This window comes from Panthera onca, chromosome D1, assembly GCF_046562875.1.
Source record: "Panthera onca isolate mPanOnc1 chromosome D1, mPanOnc1 haplotype 2, whole genome shotgun sequence".
Lineage (NCBI taxonomy): Eukaryota > Metazoa > Chordata > Mammalia > Carnivora > Felidae > Panthera > Panthera onca.
The window spans coordinates 82,186,051-82,205,877 of NC_138348.1; the positions used below are offsets into that span (position 1 = coordinate 82,186,051).

At 38.6% G+C, this 19,827-nt stretch overlaps 1 protein-coding gene across 1 annotated transcript in view; it reads left to right on the forward strand.

Moving 5' to 3' along the window:
* Positions 1-2,182: 2,182 nt before the first annotated feature.
* Positions 2,183-19,827, forward strand: part of ARHGAP42 (Rho GTPase activating protein 42) — a 316,690-nt gene continuing 299,045 nt past the window's right edge. Inside the window, exon 1 of the mRNA XM_078432969.2 lies at positions 2,183-2,891. Coding sequence (XP_078289095.1) covers positions 2,738-2,891 — 154 coding nt within the window. The 5' untranslated portion in view covers positions 2,183-2,737. The remainder of the gene's footprint in view (positions 2,892-19,827) is intronic.

Genomic DNA, 19,827 nt, shown 5'->3' on the forward strand with positions numbered 1-19,827 from the left:
GCACCTATAGGGAAAAAAGTCCATTATAACCTACTAAATTTAGAGACTAAAGGATGAAGGGTAGGAGGAAAAATCTTAATTCCATGTAAATGCAGTTATGGGCCTGAATGGAAACACTAATAATGGCATTGATGCATTATTGGTCCAGCATCTGTGTGAGGCTCTGTAACACAGCATATTATGCTTAATGTATAGGTACTCATTTTTGATGTTTTCTATTCCTAGAATTTCTTGAGGTCAGGTACTTTGCTTTGCTTTATTTGTTTTTCCATACAAATCACTTCTTGACTCAGATTCTACTAATGTAGATAGTTGGCATAAAACATGCAGCTACACACGTGAATGGGCAAATGATAACCCATATCTCAGAATCTAGAATAAATGTGTCCTGACATATAAGACTTTTGAAAAAATGAAAAATGACATCCAATAATATATTAAATGCTACTTTTCAGACTGTTGATACATTTTAAAGAATCACAGAAATTTTATTTAATGAAAAACAGGAAGAGATTGTTATATTTTATCCTATCTCATATCTCAGCAGTTGGCATTGAATTTACTTGCTTGAAAAAACAATATGGCAAAAGTTGAAAGAAAAATATTTGTTTGGCCTGACTTTTTTGTCTTTCAAGCTGTGTGATGAATATAAAATTGCTTCAGGTGAAAAACAGCCCCACTGCTTGGGCTACTCAATTAACTGACAAATGGCATTATTGCCCACCATCTGACCCTACCTACCCAAATGAGGAGTATTTAACTGACAGACATAGGTTAGACACTGGAGTTAAAATGGCTCTAGTGATGATTGGACATTCTGATAATATTTAGAGGTACAATGATACGAATATGGTTGGAAGGTTTTTAAGTCCAATTTCCTTGCTCAGAAGAATTTATTTTATTTAAAAAATTTGTTTGAAGTTTATTTATTTATTTTGAGAAAGAGCTTAAGCAGGATAGGGGCAGAGAGAGAGGGAGAGAGAGAATTCAAATAGGCTCTGCACTCTCAGCACAGAGGGCTTGAACTCAAGAACCTGTGAGATCATGACCTGAGCCAAAATCAAGAGTCCGGCATTTAACCCACCCAAGCACCCTTTTGGCTGAGAAGAATTTAAATCAAAGCCATCAAATACACTGTTTACATCATCTTATCCTAGTTTAATGTTTATGTACTATTTTTAATGTTCATGTGTACTTCTTTAAAGAAAATTGAAACTAAAAGTCTTGACAGTCTCTGAAACTTAATTGGGAAAAATGTAAAGTACATTAATGGAATTTTTCCCATGATCTGTAGAAGAGTTTTTTAAACAGATGGTTCAAATGTACAGAGCAATGAAAACACAGAAATTAAAAGCAGATTCTTAAGAAAAATAACAGAGTTCTCAGAAATACTATGGATGATGGCAGGACTGGATGTAAGGCAGTACTTTGTTTTGCTGTCAAGGTTTGGAGAGAACAGGAATTTATTAGGTGATCCTCTATCAGAGAAGGGGTAACTGACTCTTGGTAGGAATTTACTATTCATTTGGAATTCCAGCCAACTTCAACAATTTGAAAATCCTCATGCTTGTAGGATAATTCCATCCAGGTGCCAACAAAATATATAGTATTGTGATGTAAGTATTCTTCTATAAGTGGGAGCCCTTCAGTCCAAGGTGCGTATCTGGGGGATGGGGATGGTCTAAAATCTTTCCACCTTCATAACTACTTGGAAAAACAAGGAACATCCCAAGGCCTATGAACCTTTTCATTTTCAGTATAAAAAACTCTGACTTCCTTGGATCAAGGAAGTGAGCGGTGGGAAAGAGGTAGGAAAACTTTTCAATCTGGAATTTATACGTATTTAGTGGAAACGTGTGAAATAAAATCTAAACTAATGCTAAAAAGTACCATCTTCAACCGGAGTTCAAAATGACTTCCCAAACTTCAAGGAAAGTTAAAGTTGGTTTCTCTCCCAGGCAATTTTAGGGTGCGGGTGGTGAGAAAGACGGGTAGGGGAGGTACGTTGGTAGTTTGAGATCCTTTGGGGCGTGGAGAACCGCAAAGTGTTGCCATGAGCTAGTCAGCTCCAGGTGCCGGGGAGGAGACAGAGCTGACGCCCCTGGCGAAGGCGTGAGCGCAACTACGCCGCAGCCGCGCGCAGCGCATGAGCCAAGTGCGGGCGGGTGGGTGGCGGCCGAGGGTGACTGGGAGAAGAGGCGGGGTGGCGCGGGGTGGGAGTGCGGCGGCTGGAGGAGGGTCTCCCAGCCCAGGCCCGATTTGCAAGCTCTCTGAGCCTGCGTCCGCCAAGGGGGAGGGCTTCCCTGGCCTGTCCAGAGTGGCTCAGAGCACAAACGACTGTCAAGAGAGTAGGAGAGTGGAGGTGCCGGAAGTGTGTGCTCGCCGTGGGATAACTTTCCTGCTCCGGCCGCGGCCCGGAGCCTCCGCCGCCTAGCTGTTCGCAGCGACGATGCGCTCTGATGACAACGACTTGAGCGGACCTGCGCCTCGGCCCACCGCCAGAGTCTGCACACTCCTCGCCGCAGGGGAAGAAGACTGAGCCCGGAGGCGTCCGCGCGCCCCGGGAGCCGGGTGCAAGGCGGCGCGGCGCTCGGGGCCCATTTCCTCTGCGCAGTCCCCTAGCGTTTGGCTTGTTCCCCGCGATCGTGCGTCCTCAGCGCCGGCCGCGGTCGCCGGCTGTTCCCGCCCTCACCGCCGGCCGGGACGTGCCCCGGCAGCCACTGGTAGCGTCTGTGCCATGGGGCTGCCTACTCTGGAGTTCAGCGATTCCTACTTGGACAGCCCAGATTTCAGGGAGCGCCTGCAGTGTCACGAGATTGAGCTGGAGCGAACCAACAAGTTCATTAAAGAGCTCATCAAGGACGGCTCTCTGCTCATTGGGGCGCTGAGGAGTAAGTGGATCGGGCAGGGGCGGATGGAGGGCGCGCAGGGATGTGGCGAGTCCCCGCAGGGTGCGGATTTGAGGGGTGGGATGGAGGACTCGGGGCTTCTTTTGTTTGAATGGGTTTAGGACAAAAGCTGAAGAGCTCCCCTGCTGGTGGCCAACAAAGTTTGTTCTTAGGTGTTCTTTACTTAAGTAATGTCTACAGAGAAGGGGAAGTCCTCCACTGGACACAGGAGTGTATCTTGAGGAAAGTTGTTCAAAGTTATCTTTTTGTATAACGCTCCTTGAAAAATGTTGGAGACTGTTGGTCCTTTTTTGTTTGTTTGTAATTTTATTATGCCTGATTTGAACACTTTTTAAAAAGTCCTGAAGGAGGGATTCAAGAGTTTGTCTTAAGGATAAAATGAAGGTAGTTTAGTGATATTCAAAGAAAATTACTGATTTCTTATGTGTATCAGTGGCTCTTCACTGGGCACAATCAATCACAGAATTGGCTTTTTAAAAAAATAGACATTTACAATTTTGTCATTAGGAGGATGATGGAGATGATCGAAGACAGCCTGGCACCAGTGGATTTAGTCTCTACCAGTTTTTTTGTTGCGTCTTAATTTTTGGTTTATATTGTAAATCTGATGTTGGTCGAGTCATTGGGGATGAGAGTTGATGGTTAAAGGTCAACCAGAATTTCTGATGATTATATAAGTAAAAACTGCCATTAGGGATTTTTCCCCACTTCCTTTTCCCAGCCGATTTTCTTTACTCCCTCCTGAATCTGCTGGTTTTTCACTTTCAGTTACTAAGACCTAGGACAGTCTTAGTTTTAACTCCAGTTTCTCTTAGAGAAAATGAAGTGATGTAACTGATGAGGCTTAACTTGTACCTTTCCCAGGAAGTATTTGCATCTTAATGGAAGCTTCTGAAGGTTTTAGCTACTGAAATGAAGCCCTGAATTATCTGGTCTCTGATGACTGGGTGAGTGAGGTATTTTCATAAGTGAGAGCTTTTAGGAGATCTAGCAATCCCCAGGACAAATGTAGGGGAACCATCATCGTGAAAGGTCAGTAACAACATGTTGGGGATGTGTGTGTGCCCAACACTGAGACATTAGCATCTGAGCTGTATTTTGAAGCATGTATTAATGGTAAGAATAGAGCTTAGCAAAATATCTTGAAATAAGGGTGCTCCCAAATCTTTTTAACCATCCCAAATGCCAAAACATTTACTTGTCACTTGTGTTACTTAACTAGGGTAAAGAGGATATGTTTTATACCCACATTCATTCAATTTCTGAATTTGAGGCTGCTGCTGGTAACAGTATTTACTGATCTGTGAAAAAAATAACTTATATGCAGTTCTTTCCATTCTGTTCATACACAAATGTGAACTCACCTTCCTTCTGGTTTGCAAACTCTGGTTGAGGTTTCAGGACTAGCATCTTTGCATTTTAGCCTCTTCCGAAAGAGTTTCCCCATTTCCGAGTGCTTAAGTGCCAAGCTGACTCTTGCTGGAGCTGCCAGGTGGTCTACAAGTGATATTTTCTCCTCATTTTGCTGGGGAGATCAATTTTAGTGTTTCAAAAATTGAAAACACTTCCATAGCTATGATAAAAACTCTGAAATGCATGTTATTTTGCTAGGAATAGTATGTATTTTATTATGATTTTTTAATCTAGTCTTGCAAAAATTAGGTGATTCCTATCCTTAATAAGTTGGTTTTTCCATGTATAAGTGAGGAAATCATGACAGTGTAAGCTCCTTGAACATGCAGAACCTGTCTTGTTCATTTGGTCATAAGCGCTTAAATATACAACCTGCCGTCTTTCTAGAATTCTTAGGTTTGTGATGTTGTGATGAGAGTACATTATTTTTTTTTTTTTTTTTTTTTTTTTTTTTTTTTAGTTTTGGGACAGAGAGAGACAGAGCATGAACGGGGGAGGGGCAGAGAGAGAGGGAGACACAGAATCGGAAACAGGCTCCAGGCTCTGAGCCATCAGCCCAGAGCCTGACGCGGGGCTCGAACTCACGGACCGCGAGATCGTGACCTGGCTGAAGTCGGACGCTTAACCGACTGCGCCACCCAGGCGCCCCAGAGTACATTATTTTAATTAACATTTGGTTATTTATATCATTATGGAAGGAAGACATTTTATTCCTTGTTGAAATAATTCCCAGCATCAGCTGCCAAATAGAGATTTGGAGCAGAGGAACTCTTGAAGTCACATGATGGCACTGCTTTTTTCCCACCAAGCCACCTTCTGTCCCTTGGGAAGGATGCATTGAGGCTAGGCTGCAGCTGCTAAGTGCCAGCTCTCCGAAGCTGCTCAGCTAGGGTAAGAGTGTGCCTACAGGACTTTGAAGCCTGCTTATAGTTCTATCCCAGATCCACCAAGAAGCCCTCCTTTCCCCAGTTCTGTCCCTTCTGACTGTTTTTTTCTGCTCTAGGGAGCCTTCACCTTCCCTAACTATGCCTTTCCATTCTCTGTACCTACTGTTTCAGTAAGTGTCTCCCTTATCCACTTCAGTTTTATTTTTAGAACTTTGCTGTTATTTTCATTAATAATTAATGGTTTCTTAATATAGCCTTCCTGAGCTGACAGTCATCATCTAAGCATCTTCTATTATTTCTATCCTAGTTCATAGCTTTTCTGGTGAGAATTTTGGCATGGACTTTTGGCTAATACATATGTAACTGTTTCAGTAGGAGTCACTTATGCTTTTTTTTTTTTAATTAAAAAAATGTTTATTTATTCTTGAGAGACAGACAGGGAGTGAGCAGGGGAACGGCAGAGAGAGAGGGAGACACAGATTCCAAAGCAGGCTCCAGGTTCTGATCTATCAGCACAGAGCCAAACGTGGGGCTTGAACTCATGAACTGAGAGATCATGACCTAAGCCAAAGTTGGAGGCTTAACCAACTGAGCCACCCAGCTGCCCCAGGTAAGGAGTCTCATATGCTTTTTGATTTTTACTTCAGGATGTACCTTTTTTGAGAATTACATGAAGGGAAACTACAAAGGCAGTCTAAGCATGTTAGAAGGGGAGGCTGGTAGGTACCATTCAATGTCAATTACAGGAGTATTGTCAGTTACAGACCCCTAATAAAAGAATCTCAACAGGAGAGAATCATCAGTTACAGACCCCAACAGGGAAAGATGTACACTGCATTTCCTACAAGAAATCTATCCCTGCAACTCATCCAATGAGAAAGCACCATCACTCTGAACTCGTGCTTTTCTCCAATAGATAACAGACAACAGGGGTTCAGAACTTCTCCAACTTCTCCATAAAATAACATTCCTCTTCTCTGTTTTCTAGATTTACCTATGGTTTTGTGATAGCTTGCTTGTCCAGGATTGCATTTCTCTTACTTCCGAATAAACCCATTTTCGCTGGTAAAATAACTGGCAGTGTTATTTTTAAGGTTAATAGTTTCTTTAGTAGAGTATTTGGAAGGGTCCTTATAAAGAAAGGAAAACCTTGCTTGACTACATGATTTCAGTTTTAAATAACATAAGTAAGATACTTAACATTCTTTAAATTATTGCTTTTCATATTCACATCTACTTTAAGAAAATGGATGACAGCTAATTAAGTGGATTAACCTAGACCTGAATTTAAATTCTAGTGCTGTCAGGGGCGCCTGGGTGACACAGTTGGTTAAGTGTCTGACTCTTGATCTTGCCTCAGGTCATGATCTCATGGTTTGTGGGTTTGAGCCCCACATCAGGCTCTGTGCTGATGGTGTGGAGCCTGCTTGGGATTCTGTCTCTCCCTCTCTCTCTACCCCTCCCCCACTTGTGCGTGCTCTCTCTCTTTCTCTCTCTCTCTCAAAATAAACTTAAAAAAAAGAAAAAAATAAATTCTGGTGCTGTCAAATGCTGTGTGGTAATTGGCAAGTAACTTAACCTCTCTGAGCCCTGCCTTTCCTATATAGTGAAGGAAGATCTATAAATATCTTACCACTAGAATTATTTGTTCGTTTTGTTATATGTCATAGAGATTTGGTGAGCAATACTTGAGAATATTTGATACTGGAGAATTGGGTTTTAGTTCATGTTGTGACTCAAAATCCTCCACCCTTTTCATCAAATGTTATTCTATGAACTTTGTTCCTTTAACAGGTATCATCCTCAAAATTTGAGTTGTGAAATCATAGGCTATTTTTGCTTATTGATTTTCTTCTTTTAAAGATCATATTCAAAGGGTCACCTCAAAATGGCTCTCTCATAAATTCCCCCTTTAATTTATACTTTATAATTTTAGATATTTATGTGAGCTTTGTCCTTGCAAGAATAGACTTCCCCTCCTCCCAAAAACAGAAAAGAGAAAAAAAGGATAGACAGAAATAGAATTGTATTCATTTAATTGAATTATTGGGTGGGGAGTATATGAACATTCTTTCCTCCACTTGCCCTGTGGCATCTTGGGGCCTTCCCTTCTTTATTTTTTCTTTCTCTCTCTCTTTTTTTTATTTCAGTTTTTAATTTTGATTCCAGTATAGTTAACGTATAGTGTTAGTTTCAGGTGTACAATATAGTGATTCAACAATTTGACACATTACTCACTGCTCATTGTGAGAAGAGTACTCTTTAATCCCCATCACTTGTTTCACACATGCCCCTTCCCCCCTCTGGTAACCATCAGTTTATTCTCTCTAGTTAAGAGTCTGTTTCTTGGTTTCTCTTTTCTCTCTCTCTCTCTCTTTAATGTGGTGTACATAATGGAATATTACTAAGCCACAAAAAAGAATGAAATCTTGCCATTTGCAACAACATGGTTGGAGCTAGAGGATATAATGCAAAGTGAAATAAATCAGAGAAAGACAGATACATGATTTCACTCATGTGGAATTTAAGGATCAAAACAAACAATTTAAGAAACAAACTTATTACCAGTGCTTCCTTTCATTGCCTTAAGGTGGAATTGTCCAGGTATCTTCTCTGCATTTTGGATATTTCTCAAACTTCTATGTCTAGGCTTCTTTTAGAGGGAAGAAAAGTTAGTGGACTCTAATATTAGAGTCAGTTATTTATTATGGTAGTTATATATAAGCACGAAACTAATTCTAATGCTTATTCATACAATCTTAAAAGCAAATCAATTTATGAATTAAATAAAATAATGTGAAACCAATATAAAAGCTTGTCAACTACATTTAATTAATCTAATGGTTGATGATGATTTACTGAAGTGAAATTTCCCCTTGTATAAAAATTGCTGATAATGTCTTGTATGTTGACGATTCATTTTCTCTTTGCTTTTCCCAGTTGAAACTGCAGTTCTTAAAACTGCTTGCCCAGATGATGGCCTCCTCTCTTTCACAAACTATTTATTTAGTGGTTGTATTGCCTCTGTTCCTAAGGAGTAGTGCCTGACACTCGTGATGCATGACACAAATAAGAAGGCACCTATTTGAGTGGTAGAGGTTGATTGCTCCTAAGTTTAGATATAAAATATGCAGTTAATGAAAACATTAGGACATGAGCAAGAGGGAAGCACACAATTTCTGGTGTTTATTGCCCTCTGTGTTCCCAGACCCCAGTTTGAATTACGCTGCTATGGTACACTTGTGATCTGGGGATTAAGTAGTTGTTTACCAGGGATGCAAAGGCTACCTTGAGACTGTGAAAAGGGTGAGGGATACCTGCCTTCTGCTTGTTGTGTGTCTCAAACTCACATTAGCCTGGTTTCACTTGTTTCTTCACTATTTTGTGTGTATGTTCTGGGCCCACCTTACTACTAGAGTTTTTGGTGACACAGGGAAGGGGTTAAAAGGAAAAAGACAAGTTTAAGAAGTTTGAGACTTTATATAGTTATGTGCTGTTTATTTGGTCATCCTTCAGCCTTTAGTAAAAATTGCTATTGTTTGGCCATTTTTTGTATTTAAACTTGTACCTAGGTTTTATTTAGTACCTAGGACCTAGGTTCCATTTATAAATGGAACTCATTGCTGATTCTTGTTTACCCTGCAAGAGCTCCTTCACTGCTGCGGCTTTCACTAAGGTTGTTTTGCTTGTTTAGCTGGGCAGTCTAACCAAAGGTATGGATGTGTAATTACTTCAACCATTCATTTGGTTCTTAAGCCATTAGAATTAGAGTTAAATGATCAGAAGTAACTGTATCTTTCAAATGAACTGTAATTAATTTTAAGAACTGGTAGATTAGGAATGTGGTGCTTTCAGGTTCTGCTTCAGAGATGTTGCAAGTAAAAGCAGTACGCTTGTGTGAATTTAAATGGCAGCCTAGGTGCTTATCAAAGTGGAAGTAATTTGGGCTGGCTGAGTAATTCCATTTACTTCTCTTATGATGCTCAACATGAACTTAATGGGTACCCGTTTACATTGTCTTTATTTCCCTTGGATTTCCTTTTTCAGCAGGTAATAATTGAGGGGCTGTCTTGTTTGAGGCCACAGGATGAGTTAGTGGGAGAATGGCTTAGCAGTAACCACCTTTACACTGCCATCTCTGACAGTTATGATCAAGGTACCCCGAGAGTATAGAAAGCTGAGGTAACCACTAAAATGTTAAGTCACTGAAAAGCTGCTTTAACAAACATCCTTTGAATTATTAACTTAAAAGCACAATGTTTATTGGGTTGTGATATGTTAGCATTACTCAAATAAAAAAATAATACAGCTTACATTCAGTATTGCTTTGGGCTGACTGCAATTTTAAGTAATGAATACATAGAAAATGGCAGATATTTTATTCAGATTTATGAAGAGAAATATTAGATTAAAAAATTTAGACCATTAAGCCATGTTTGCTAAATATTCAACAATGAAATATTTATTATGGACAGGTAAAGGGTTGAGGAAAGGGGGTTTATTTTGTCTTGAATCTCTTTCATGAAAATTGTTTCTTGCCAGAGCTGTGATTGCCACTTCTTTTGGCCCCAGCCATCCCTGCTGTCTGGATGGTAATTTCTACTCATTTCAGCCTTCTAAGCATGTGTCGTCCCCTCTGTAGTTCCACCTGCCACCCACCAGCTTCAGCTGGCAGCGGGGCCAGCCTTCCTTTTTCCTCCAGCCTGCTGAACCTCTGCCCAGGATCTAATAATCCTTACAGTGTGTCCCAGTTGATTTGGCTTCATCAGCCGAGGACTTGCTACCTGTTTCTTGCTGACTTTCATCCTGAAAATTAAAACCATTTGCTAAGAACCTGGCTGTCTAGTGCATGGAATCTGTGCTTCATCTTTTGCAGCTGCCATACTCTGAGTTGTAATGGCTGGGCTTAGTATAAGTGTAGAAATTTACATATTTGTTAATCGTAATAGCCCTTGAAAGCAAAGGAAAAGGGGCAGGATGAAAGCAGGACAGTCATTACAAATATAATTATATTAATAGTTTTGTCTTTGGCCAGGTGAATTTATTTATTTATATGTTTATTTATTTTTGAGATAGAGACAGAGAGGGAGTGGGGGAGGGGCAGAGGGAGAGTAAGAGAGAGGATCCAAAGCAGGCTCTGTGCTGACAGCAGAGCTGGATGTGGGGCTCAAACTCACTAACCGTGAGATCATGACCTGAGCCAAAGTCAGACGTTTAATCCACTGTGCCACCCAGGCGCCCCTGGCCAGGTGAATTTAAATTTTGGCCTGGATATTTCTGGTAATGTGGATCCTTCTCTGTAAGATTACATCTAATGGGGATACTTGGTTAATCAGAGTTTGTCATAGTTCATATCTGCAGTATTCTGTTTTATTACCAAGAATCCAATTGCAACACAGAAGAAAGCATTACCACAAAGCACACGTGTATATCTCTCAGTGAGGACTGTGATTTGCTTCAGAAAAAACAAATTGTGGAATAGTAAGGTGGCTTATAGTGGCTGATAATCTGCATCTGCCAGTTTTTTTTCAGCATTTTTCCTTTCTTGCAGAGGTATGCATGCATAAAAGAAAAATAAAGTACTAATTTTCCTAGGACTTTTAATTTTCCATTTGAGAGTAATTCTTTTAATTGTAATTTTTTATGGAATCTGTTGAGAAAAGTCTAAAAATAAGACTGATGAAATCTTTGCATATTATTTTATATTAATTATTAAGACTTTTCAGTTCCAATATTTAGATTCTATGATAAAGGTCTGTTCCTAATGGCATTTTAAAAATATCAAAACATGACATTTTGTGTGTTGTTGGTTTATCTGACGTGGGTGAATATTAGCTACAATGGGCAATGCTTTATATTTTGTGAAGGATGGGGAAGCATCCTGGATTGGTTCTCAATGTCAGGTGGTATTTAAAAAAAATCAGAAAAAATGCTGCACATGTATAACCTTGCTACATTAGTAGAGTTCTCCATGAACCTTGGCTTTACTCTGGGAAAAAGTTGGTAGACACACTATGACCCCTTTCATTTGGAAGTCAGACAGATTTCTCAGTAGCGGAATTTCTTTGTTTCCTCACACAAATCTAAAAAGCCATACTGCCTGCTTGTTTATGAAAGTCATGCCAAATAGTATTCCCTTGTGTGTAAACACATAATTGGAGCTTATCCAGATGAAAGACCCAGCTTCAGTTTTCTCTTCAGTATACAGTAAAAGTGGTGATTTAATTTAGAAAACTGGTATATGTTTGTGTGTGGAGGAGAGTGATAAGCTGCTAATAGAAGTGAGTATTCAGTATGTATATTATCCCTTTCCAAATGGAAGCTGTGTAAATTGATTTTACTTTGCCTTGGTGAGAATTTTCTCTTCTTCATTTAATTTCCTTATTTCTCACAACGTCTGAATGAACGATGTGGCCCAAAAAAGGGGACGGTGGGGCGGTGGTAGTGGTGAGAGAGGTAAACAAGGGGAAGCAAATTTAAAATTGGTTGAGAAAGAATTTATTATGGTTTTGTAACTTGTGTTGGGCCTTGTGTATCTCGTATGAAAAAGTTACTATGTGACACTAGAGAATCAAAGGAATAAGAAGGTAGCCTTCCAACTGTTGTAAAAGTTGGGTTGTGCAAAATTTGAGGAAGATAGTTCTCATTAAAAACTGTCAACAAAAGAGATAATAGGGGGTGACTTTTCTAGGGCTGTACTATTTGCAGAAGATGTGGAAAAGCTGTGTACTTATGAAAAAATGATGTCAACATAGGCGATAATAGGGAGGGACTTTTCAAGGCTTGTGTTGACTGCTTGTCAATCCTGGTTTTCTTTAGGTGACCCTTTCTAACATCACTAATTATTACTTCCTCTGGATCCCAGCTCCCATTACTGGACCATTTTTCTTAGTATGTGATGTTGCTGAATTCATCTTCCTTTTTTAGTTTATTTCCTGTATCCTTCTCTTAAATGTTGATAGTATACAAAGATTCCTTCTTAGCCCTTTTACTGTTTGCTTTCCTTGAGTGATTAACATGTCCTCCTGGGCTCTAGCCCTAACCTCATTTTCCTGAGCTCTGGACCTGATTTTTACCAGCATATCACCACATGGATGTACTTCAGGGACCTCAGACTCAATGGTGTGTCAAAACAATTTCTTTCTTGCTCTCCACCTTGTTCTCTTTGTGTTCTCATTTCTTCATTTATAGCCTCATCCACCTGGTCATCTCATAAAGGAATATCTGAGTCCTTCTAACTCTTCCTGTTTCCTTCTCCAGTTTTTAAACTCCAGTTTTTCACTCTTGCCAGATTAGGGCATTTAGTTAGTCCTGTAATTTTGTGCCCCCAGATACCGTAAATTAGATTTTCTCTGCCTATGTTTGGAAATAACACTTTTTTTTTTTTTTTTTTTAGTTTAAAACAATAGACATTTATACTCTCATAGTTCTGGAGGCCAGAAGTCCAAAATCAAGGTGTCAGCAGGGCTGTGCTCTAGGGGATGATTTTTCCTTGCCTCCTCTAGCTTTGGGTGTTGCCAGTACAAGATGTTCCTTGGCTTGTAGATGTGTCACTCCAGTTCATGGCTGTGCAGTCACATGGCATACCCCCTGTGTGTCTCTATTACATTTTACTTGTTCTTTCAAATACAAACTTCTAGGTGCCAAGGATATCGGTATTCTGTCAGCTGTGACCACATTGTGGATGCTCAGTGGTTGCTAAACATCAACCAATTTCATTTTACTAAGAAGAGTAAATAATATGGAGGAAGTTTTTGAATATCTGTTGGAATGAATGAGCCATGGAATGAGGACCACAAATTTGCTTTTTAATATTTTTTCCAACAGGCTTTATTTATAACTGCTCAAGCTTGGGTGTACTGATTTTTGGGACTGGATAATCCAAGGGACAGCAGACAGCAATAGGAATTACAACTTTATTCTAGTCCTGGTGCTGCTACTAAGTAGTGGCATTGGTACAAGCTACTTGTCTCAGAACCTATTTTTTTCATCAAAAATGGGAATAATGTTTGCTCTATATTTCCTGTTAGGATTTTTGTGTGGGCCATGGAAATAATGCATAATAATATAAAAATGTAACATTATTTTCATTTGTTTTAGGCAGGATCATTGTGATCCTAATAATTTTGGTTTCTTTTTCAAGACTACATGTAACACATAATGGTCTTGTCAACATTATTACCATATTCTGTAGAAATGAGATTTTTAAAGTGGAAATGCTTTAGTTGAATGTTAAAGCATGGGCTTATTTGTCTCCCAAATTAAATCTATTTGTTAGGAAATGATTATAAGATGTGGCATGATTTTGGTTTACCTTTTTTCTTTTAAGCAAGTATTTGCTATGGTCTGGGAACCAAGGAAGCATTAGGTTGGCATTTAGGGATTATGAATAGGCAGTATAGATGTTGAGACTTCATGGGTATCTGCTGGTGCTTTATTTCTGTTGGCTCAGGTCAGTGGTCTATAAAAGTTATTTAAATGATTGTCACAACTTGCACTTCTCAGAAGTGAAATAGATTGCTGGGCAATTTTAAAAAATAAAATAGGCCAAGCTGCCTATGAGAGATATTTTTTTCACATTGGTTTCTCTATGGAAGGTAACTAGTGGCTTAGAAAAGCACTTTCCAGGGCGTTTCTTATGCCACACAGATGTTTTGTAAATGTAATTATATTTGAGGTGAGATCATCCTAGTGGTTATTGGTGAGAATAGAAAATGATGAGATTGGTGGGACATTGCTGGAAGGTTTTGGGGACAGGGAATTATGGGGAAAAAAGATATTTCATTAAGAATTGAAGGGGCGCCTGGGTGGCTCAGTCGGTTAAAGCGGCCGACTTCGGCTCAGGTCATGATCTCGCGGTCCGTGGGTTCGAGACCCGCGTCGGGCTCTGTGCTGACAGCTCAGAGCCTGGAGCCTGTTTCGGATTCTGTGTCTCCCTCTCTCTGACCCTCCCCCATTCATGCTCTGTCTCTCTCTGTCTCAAAAATAAATAAACGTTAAAAAAAAAATTTAAAAAAAAAGAAGAGGAAGATTCAGTTGGCTCCCTGAGATAATTAAATTGAGCCTGTTAGCTAGGTGGTTAAGGAAAGGCAGTATTATTGAATTGGTGTCAGAATCGCCAGGAGAGGATATTTGGATGGTACCACAAGGACAAAACAGATCATTTAAAACAACAACAAAAACAATTTCTTAAGGGATCTATGAGTTTAAGGGGAACTCTGCCCTGGGGAGCCTACACTTCAGGGACAGTTTGCAAAGTGAAGGAAGAGCTAGAAAAAGCCAGCCTCTTTGGGGTTACAGAAAGAAAATAGAGACTGTTATTAATCCTGAACAAGGAGTAGCAGTGAGTGAGTGAGTGAGAATAACAGCCTCCAGGTTTGCCAGGTTTAAACTCTGGTGCATGTCCTTTTCTTCCCATTTTTTCCTTGGTTCCTGACACTGCTCTGATGGAAATTAGAGTTCTATGGATATTCACAGCTGACTGGCTGTGATGTTTTGTGACACCCATTGAAGAGAGGGATGAAAGAGGCTGAACAACGATGTGGAACCAAGGTGTGACGTACTTAAAATGTGCACATTGGTGATTTGTTATCTGTGCATTGTGAATGGACTCCTGCCAGCTAGTTAATGAACATATCCATCAACTCACATAGTTATCCTTTTTTTTGGTGAGAACATTTAGGTTCGACTGTCTTAGCAAATTTCAATTATATAATACAGTATTATTGACTATAGTTACTATGTTTTAAGTTAGATCCTTGTCTCTAATTCATCTTATAGCTGGAAATTTGTATCCTTTACCATCAACCTCCTCCTATTTCTCCTAACTCCTAGCCCCTGGAAGCTACCAATCTTCTTTCTTTTTATGAGTTTGCTTTATTTTTTATTTTTATTTTTTTGATTCCACATATAAGTGATACCATACAGTATTTGTCCTTCTCTGTCTAGCTTATTCTACTTAGCATAATGCCCTCACAGTCCATCCAAGTTGTCACAAATGGCAAGATTTCCTTTTTTCTCATGGCTGAATAATATTCCATTGTATATATACATCTTCTTTATTAATTTATCTTTTGGTGGATACTTTTTTCCATATCTTAACTATTGTGAATAATATTGCAGTGGACATGCTAGTACAGATAGCTCTTCAATATTCTGTTTTCATTTTCTTTGGATATACACCCAGCAGTGGGTTTCTTGGATCATATGGTAGTTCTATTTTTAATTTTTTGAGAAACCTCCATGCTATTTCCATGTGACTCCACCATTTATATTCCTGCCAACAGTGTAGAAATGTTCCCTTTTCTCCACATCCTTACCAACACTTGTTATCTCTTATCTTTTTGATGATAGCCATTTTAACAGGTATGAGATGACACCTCATTGTGGATTTGATTTGCATTTCCCTGATGATGAGTGATGTTGAATGCCTTTTCAAATGTCTGTTGCCTGTATGTCTTTGGAAAAATGTCTATTCAGGTCCTCTGCCCATTTTTTAATCAGATCGTTTATTTGCTATTAAGTTGTATGAGTTCTTTATATATTTTGGAACCAGTATCTAATTTTAGAATAGTTTTATTGCCTTAAAAGAAACCCCATAACCCATTATCTCTCTTCCCTAGCTCCTGACAATTGTTACTAATATACTTTGTTTCTGAACCATTTTTATGTAAATGGAATGATGCAATCTATGGCCTTTTATGACTGGCTTCTTTCACTTAGCATGTTTTCAAGGCTCATTCATATTTTAGTATGTATTGGTACTTTATTCCTTTTTATTGCCAAATATTCAATTGTATGATTATACCACACATTTTGTTTATCCATTTATTAGCTGAAGGACATTTTGGTGTTTCCTTATTATTATTGCTATTATTGATAATGCTACAAGCATTCATGTACCTGTTTTGTGTGGACATATGTTTTTATTCTCTTGGATATATCCTTAGGCATGGAATTATTGGGTCATATGGTAACTTTATGTTGGAACTCCTTTATGTATAGAAACTTAGTAGGTTTATAGACATTTACGTTACATTGTTTATGATAGAAAGCAGTTTGAGAGTTAAATGTATATTTAAGGCAAAGTTATAATTTTCCATAGCAAATTCAGATATGACCTTTTTATTTGTTGAAGAAAAACAGAATCACTTGGTAGATATTTAAGGAGGAAACATTTCATGTTCTTTTAATTTTCATTATACCTGGGTAAGTATTTAAAAATCTCATAATGGAAATATAGGGCAATGGCAATTTTTACATATGTGCAGAGTGGCAACAGTGGGGAGGAGAAAAGGAGAAAATACAAAGTTCACAGTGTGTTGGGCCAGGAGAGATGTGAAGAAGAGAGAATGGAACATTGACTTACATATTCATTAAGCATATTTATTTATTTATTTATTTATTTATTTATTTATTTATTTTAAAGTTTATGTGTGCTGTCAGCACAGAGCGTGATGTGGGGCTCGAACCCACAAACCATGAGATCATGACTTGAATTGAAATCAAGAGTCGGATGCTTGACTGACTGAGCCATCCAGGTGCCCCTCATTCAGCATATTTATTAGCACTTGATATATGTCAGATACTGTTCTAGACCTTGGAAGTACAGAACAGAGGTCCAGCTCTTCTGGGTTTGCCTTTACTTAGGGCAACCTGGTGATACTGTATAGTGTGTGTGTTGTTACTACTTGGTGCTAAGACCTAGAAGGTACCTTGTATACCTTTTATTTCTTCAGATAGCCTTTCTCTGTAACCAAGAGTAACTTGCGCATGTCACCTTGTGCATAGCAGTCAACACAGCATAGGGATCTCATATGAGAATGTGAATATGTCCATTCTTCATTCTTCCATTCTTCACTTTTTACACACACACACACACACACACACACACACACACACACACACACACAAGTGGCCCTAGTAAGTCTGTCTCTTTCTTAAACTCTGGTTTCCTCATTTCACAATGGGGATAATAATAATAATAATAATAATAATAATAATAATAATAATACCTACTTTTTCATGAGGGTTTCACAGTTACTGTAAACCGTACTTAGCATATGGTTGCTATTATAATCATGGTGTATTTTTTTAAAAGTTTTTTGAGTGTTTATTTTTGAGAGAGAGAGAGAGAAAGAGAGAGAGAGAGAGTCAGAGCATGAGCGAGGGAGGGGCAGAGAGAGAGGGAGACATAGAATCCGAAGCTGGCTCCAGGCTCTGAGCTGTCAGCACAGAGCCTGACGCGGGGCTCGAACTCATGATCTGTGAGATCATGACCTGAACTGAAGTCGGACGCTCAACTGACTGAGCCACCTAGGCGCCCCAATCATGGTGTATTTTTTTTAATAGATAAAATGAAATAACCTCAGTGTTAAAAAATATTTAAAATGCCTTTCATGATGATAAACTTTATTTAGCTTTCCATGTCTATATGAACACACTTAAAAATATAAATACAGTCATAATATGTATACCATTATATATTTATATATAAATTTATACCATTATTTCAAATATTTTTCTTGCTTCATTTTTTTTACTATTAGCGTATCTATGACCAAAAGCGCTCAGATTGAAGGTGATATTTATGTGTAAGTAATTTAAAGCAGTCTACATTTGAAATGTAAGTAAAACCAGAGTAGGTTACATATTGAGTAAGGAAACATCTGCACTTTGCTACAGTTCACCCAAAGGAAATTGGATCATGTATCAGCTATGTGATGGAATAAGACTTTCATCTTTTAAAGAAATTTCCCTGCCTAAAATTTGCATTCATCTGTTATTCTGAGATGAAGCCTCTGCTATATATATTGTGACACAGAGTTTGCTGAACCTTAGCATACTCTGTTGTTGGATTGCAGCTGCTGCATCTGCTGGAACTTAACTAGAAATCAGAAACAACTATTTTTAAAACTTCTTCAGGCTCACACATTTTAGATTGCTTCTTTTTCTTAATGTGGACAGTTTGTCAGTTCGTGCATGTTTCTTTTCAGGTCCTCAGTTATTAGTCTTTTGGAATTACAAATCACTTTATCTTTTATAAACAATGTAGTTTTTTAAAGGAGTTACTTACCAAATTAATCTGAGAGGAGAAACTAGTCCCTTAGGGTATCTTTTGGCCTTCGACTCTTTCTGACCATTTGTTCTACTTATCTGAATTGTACTAGCCCCTCCAAATTATACATGTGCACACACTCCTATTCCAGGTTCTCCTAAACTATGGTCTATGTCTCATTCTTTATGTTCAGTACTCTGTCAGGTACATATTTATTGACAGGTAACTGTTGAATACATGACTGTGTTGACTTTGTGAAAACTTAACACTGAGATATTCTAAAGCTTAGGATATATGTGGTCATAGTTTTACTGGACTGTTGCTTATTTGACCATCCCATTCCTTGCTTCCTGAAGCTTCTCCCTGGGCTTCTGTGGAGCCATATATGTTCCCTTAGCAATCTTTTCATTGACTTTCCAACTTTTTCTTTGTAGTCTTCCAGATTTCTTTCACCTCTTCCTTCCTCTTGAATGTAGGTGTTCATATTGTCCAATGAGAACATTTTCTTAATAGATGTAAGTTGGTGATGAATATTTACCCATAACCAAATGGTTAATATCTGTAAGATAAATGGGGGAAGAAGGTGGTTAGGAAGTCATCAGATCAGTGAACACTAGATACAGGACAGTTGATAAGCCAAATGATAAATACAGCTGTTACCCTTTATGGGGAGTCAGAGAAATGAAAATGAATGTAAAGTATCCATTTTTATCCATTAACATAGCTAAAAGATTTTTTAATGCCTTTTTTAAATTAGGGTGTACTGAGACTTTTACCTTCTGTATGCTGCTGATAGCATTGCAAATTAGTAATATGTGTCAAGGACCTTAAAGTGTTTATACCCACTGGAAAAGTGATCCCAATTATGGTACCTTTTCTGCAGCAGGTAATCCTGATTTCCTACCCAGCATCTTTGCCCTTTCATCCCTTCTATAACAATGTTTGTGACTTAAACCTCCTCCAGGTCAGGGGTAAATCCTGATTAGTTGAGTCACTCATTATAACCCATTTCCCCTTGCTAGGAATGGCACGTGTTAACAATTCTCTGTAAATAATTTGATAGTGATTTTCTTAATTTATAGTCTTCATATCTTTTCCCTACTTGCTTTCCCATCTTCCAATTTCTGGCTATTTAATTTGCTTTCTCTTTTATACAGTTATCTTTGAGCACTTTCTCTTTTCATTCTTTTAAAAATGGCATATCGAGGCTATCATAAAATGTACATATCCAGGTTTGGGCTGTTTTGTTTGCTTGTGATAAGCACACTGTTTTCATGGACAAATTAATTATGCCTGGTGTTTTGTTAAAATATAACTAGTATTAATACTATAAGGTTGTCGTTCTCCTGTTGTCCAGGAGAACTCACCTGTAGTGGGTTTAATTTCTTTTTTAATGTTTTGTGAATTATTAGATGCAAATGAATGTCCTGTGAAAATATGATCTTACTGTCTTTGAGGTAACAGATATTGATGGCAGACAAGTGAGGGCTAAAAGGGGAAAGCTTGAGACTCAGATCATGAAATGGGAGTTACTATGTGGTAAGACTGGGCATCAGTTAGA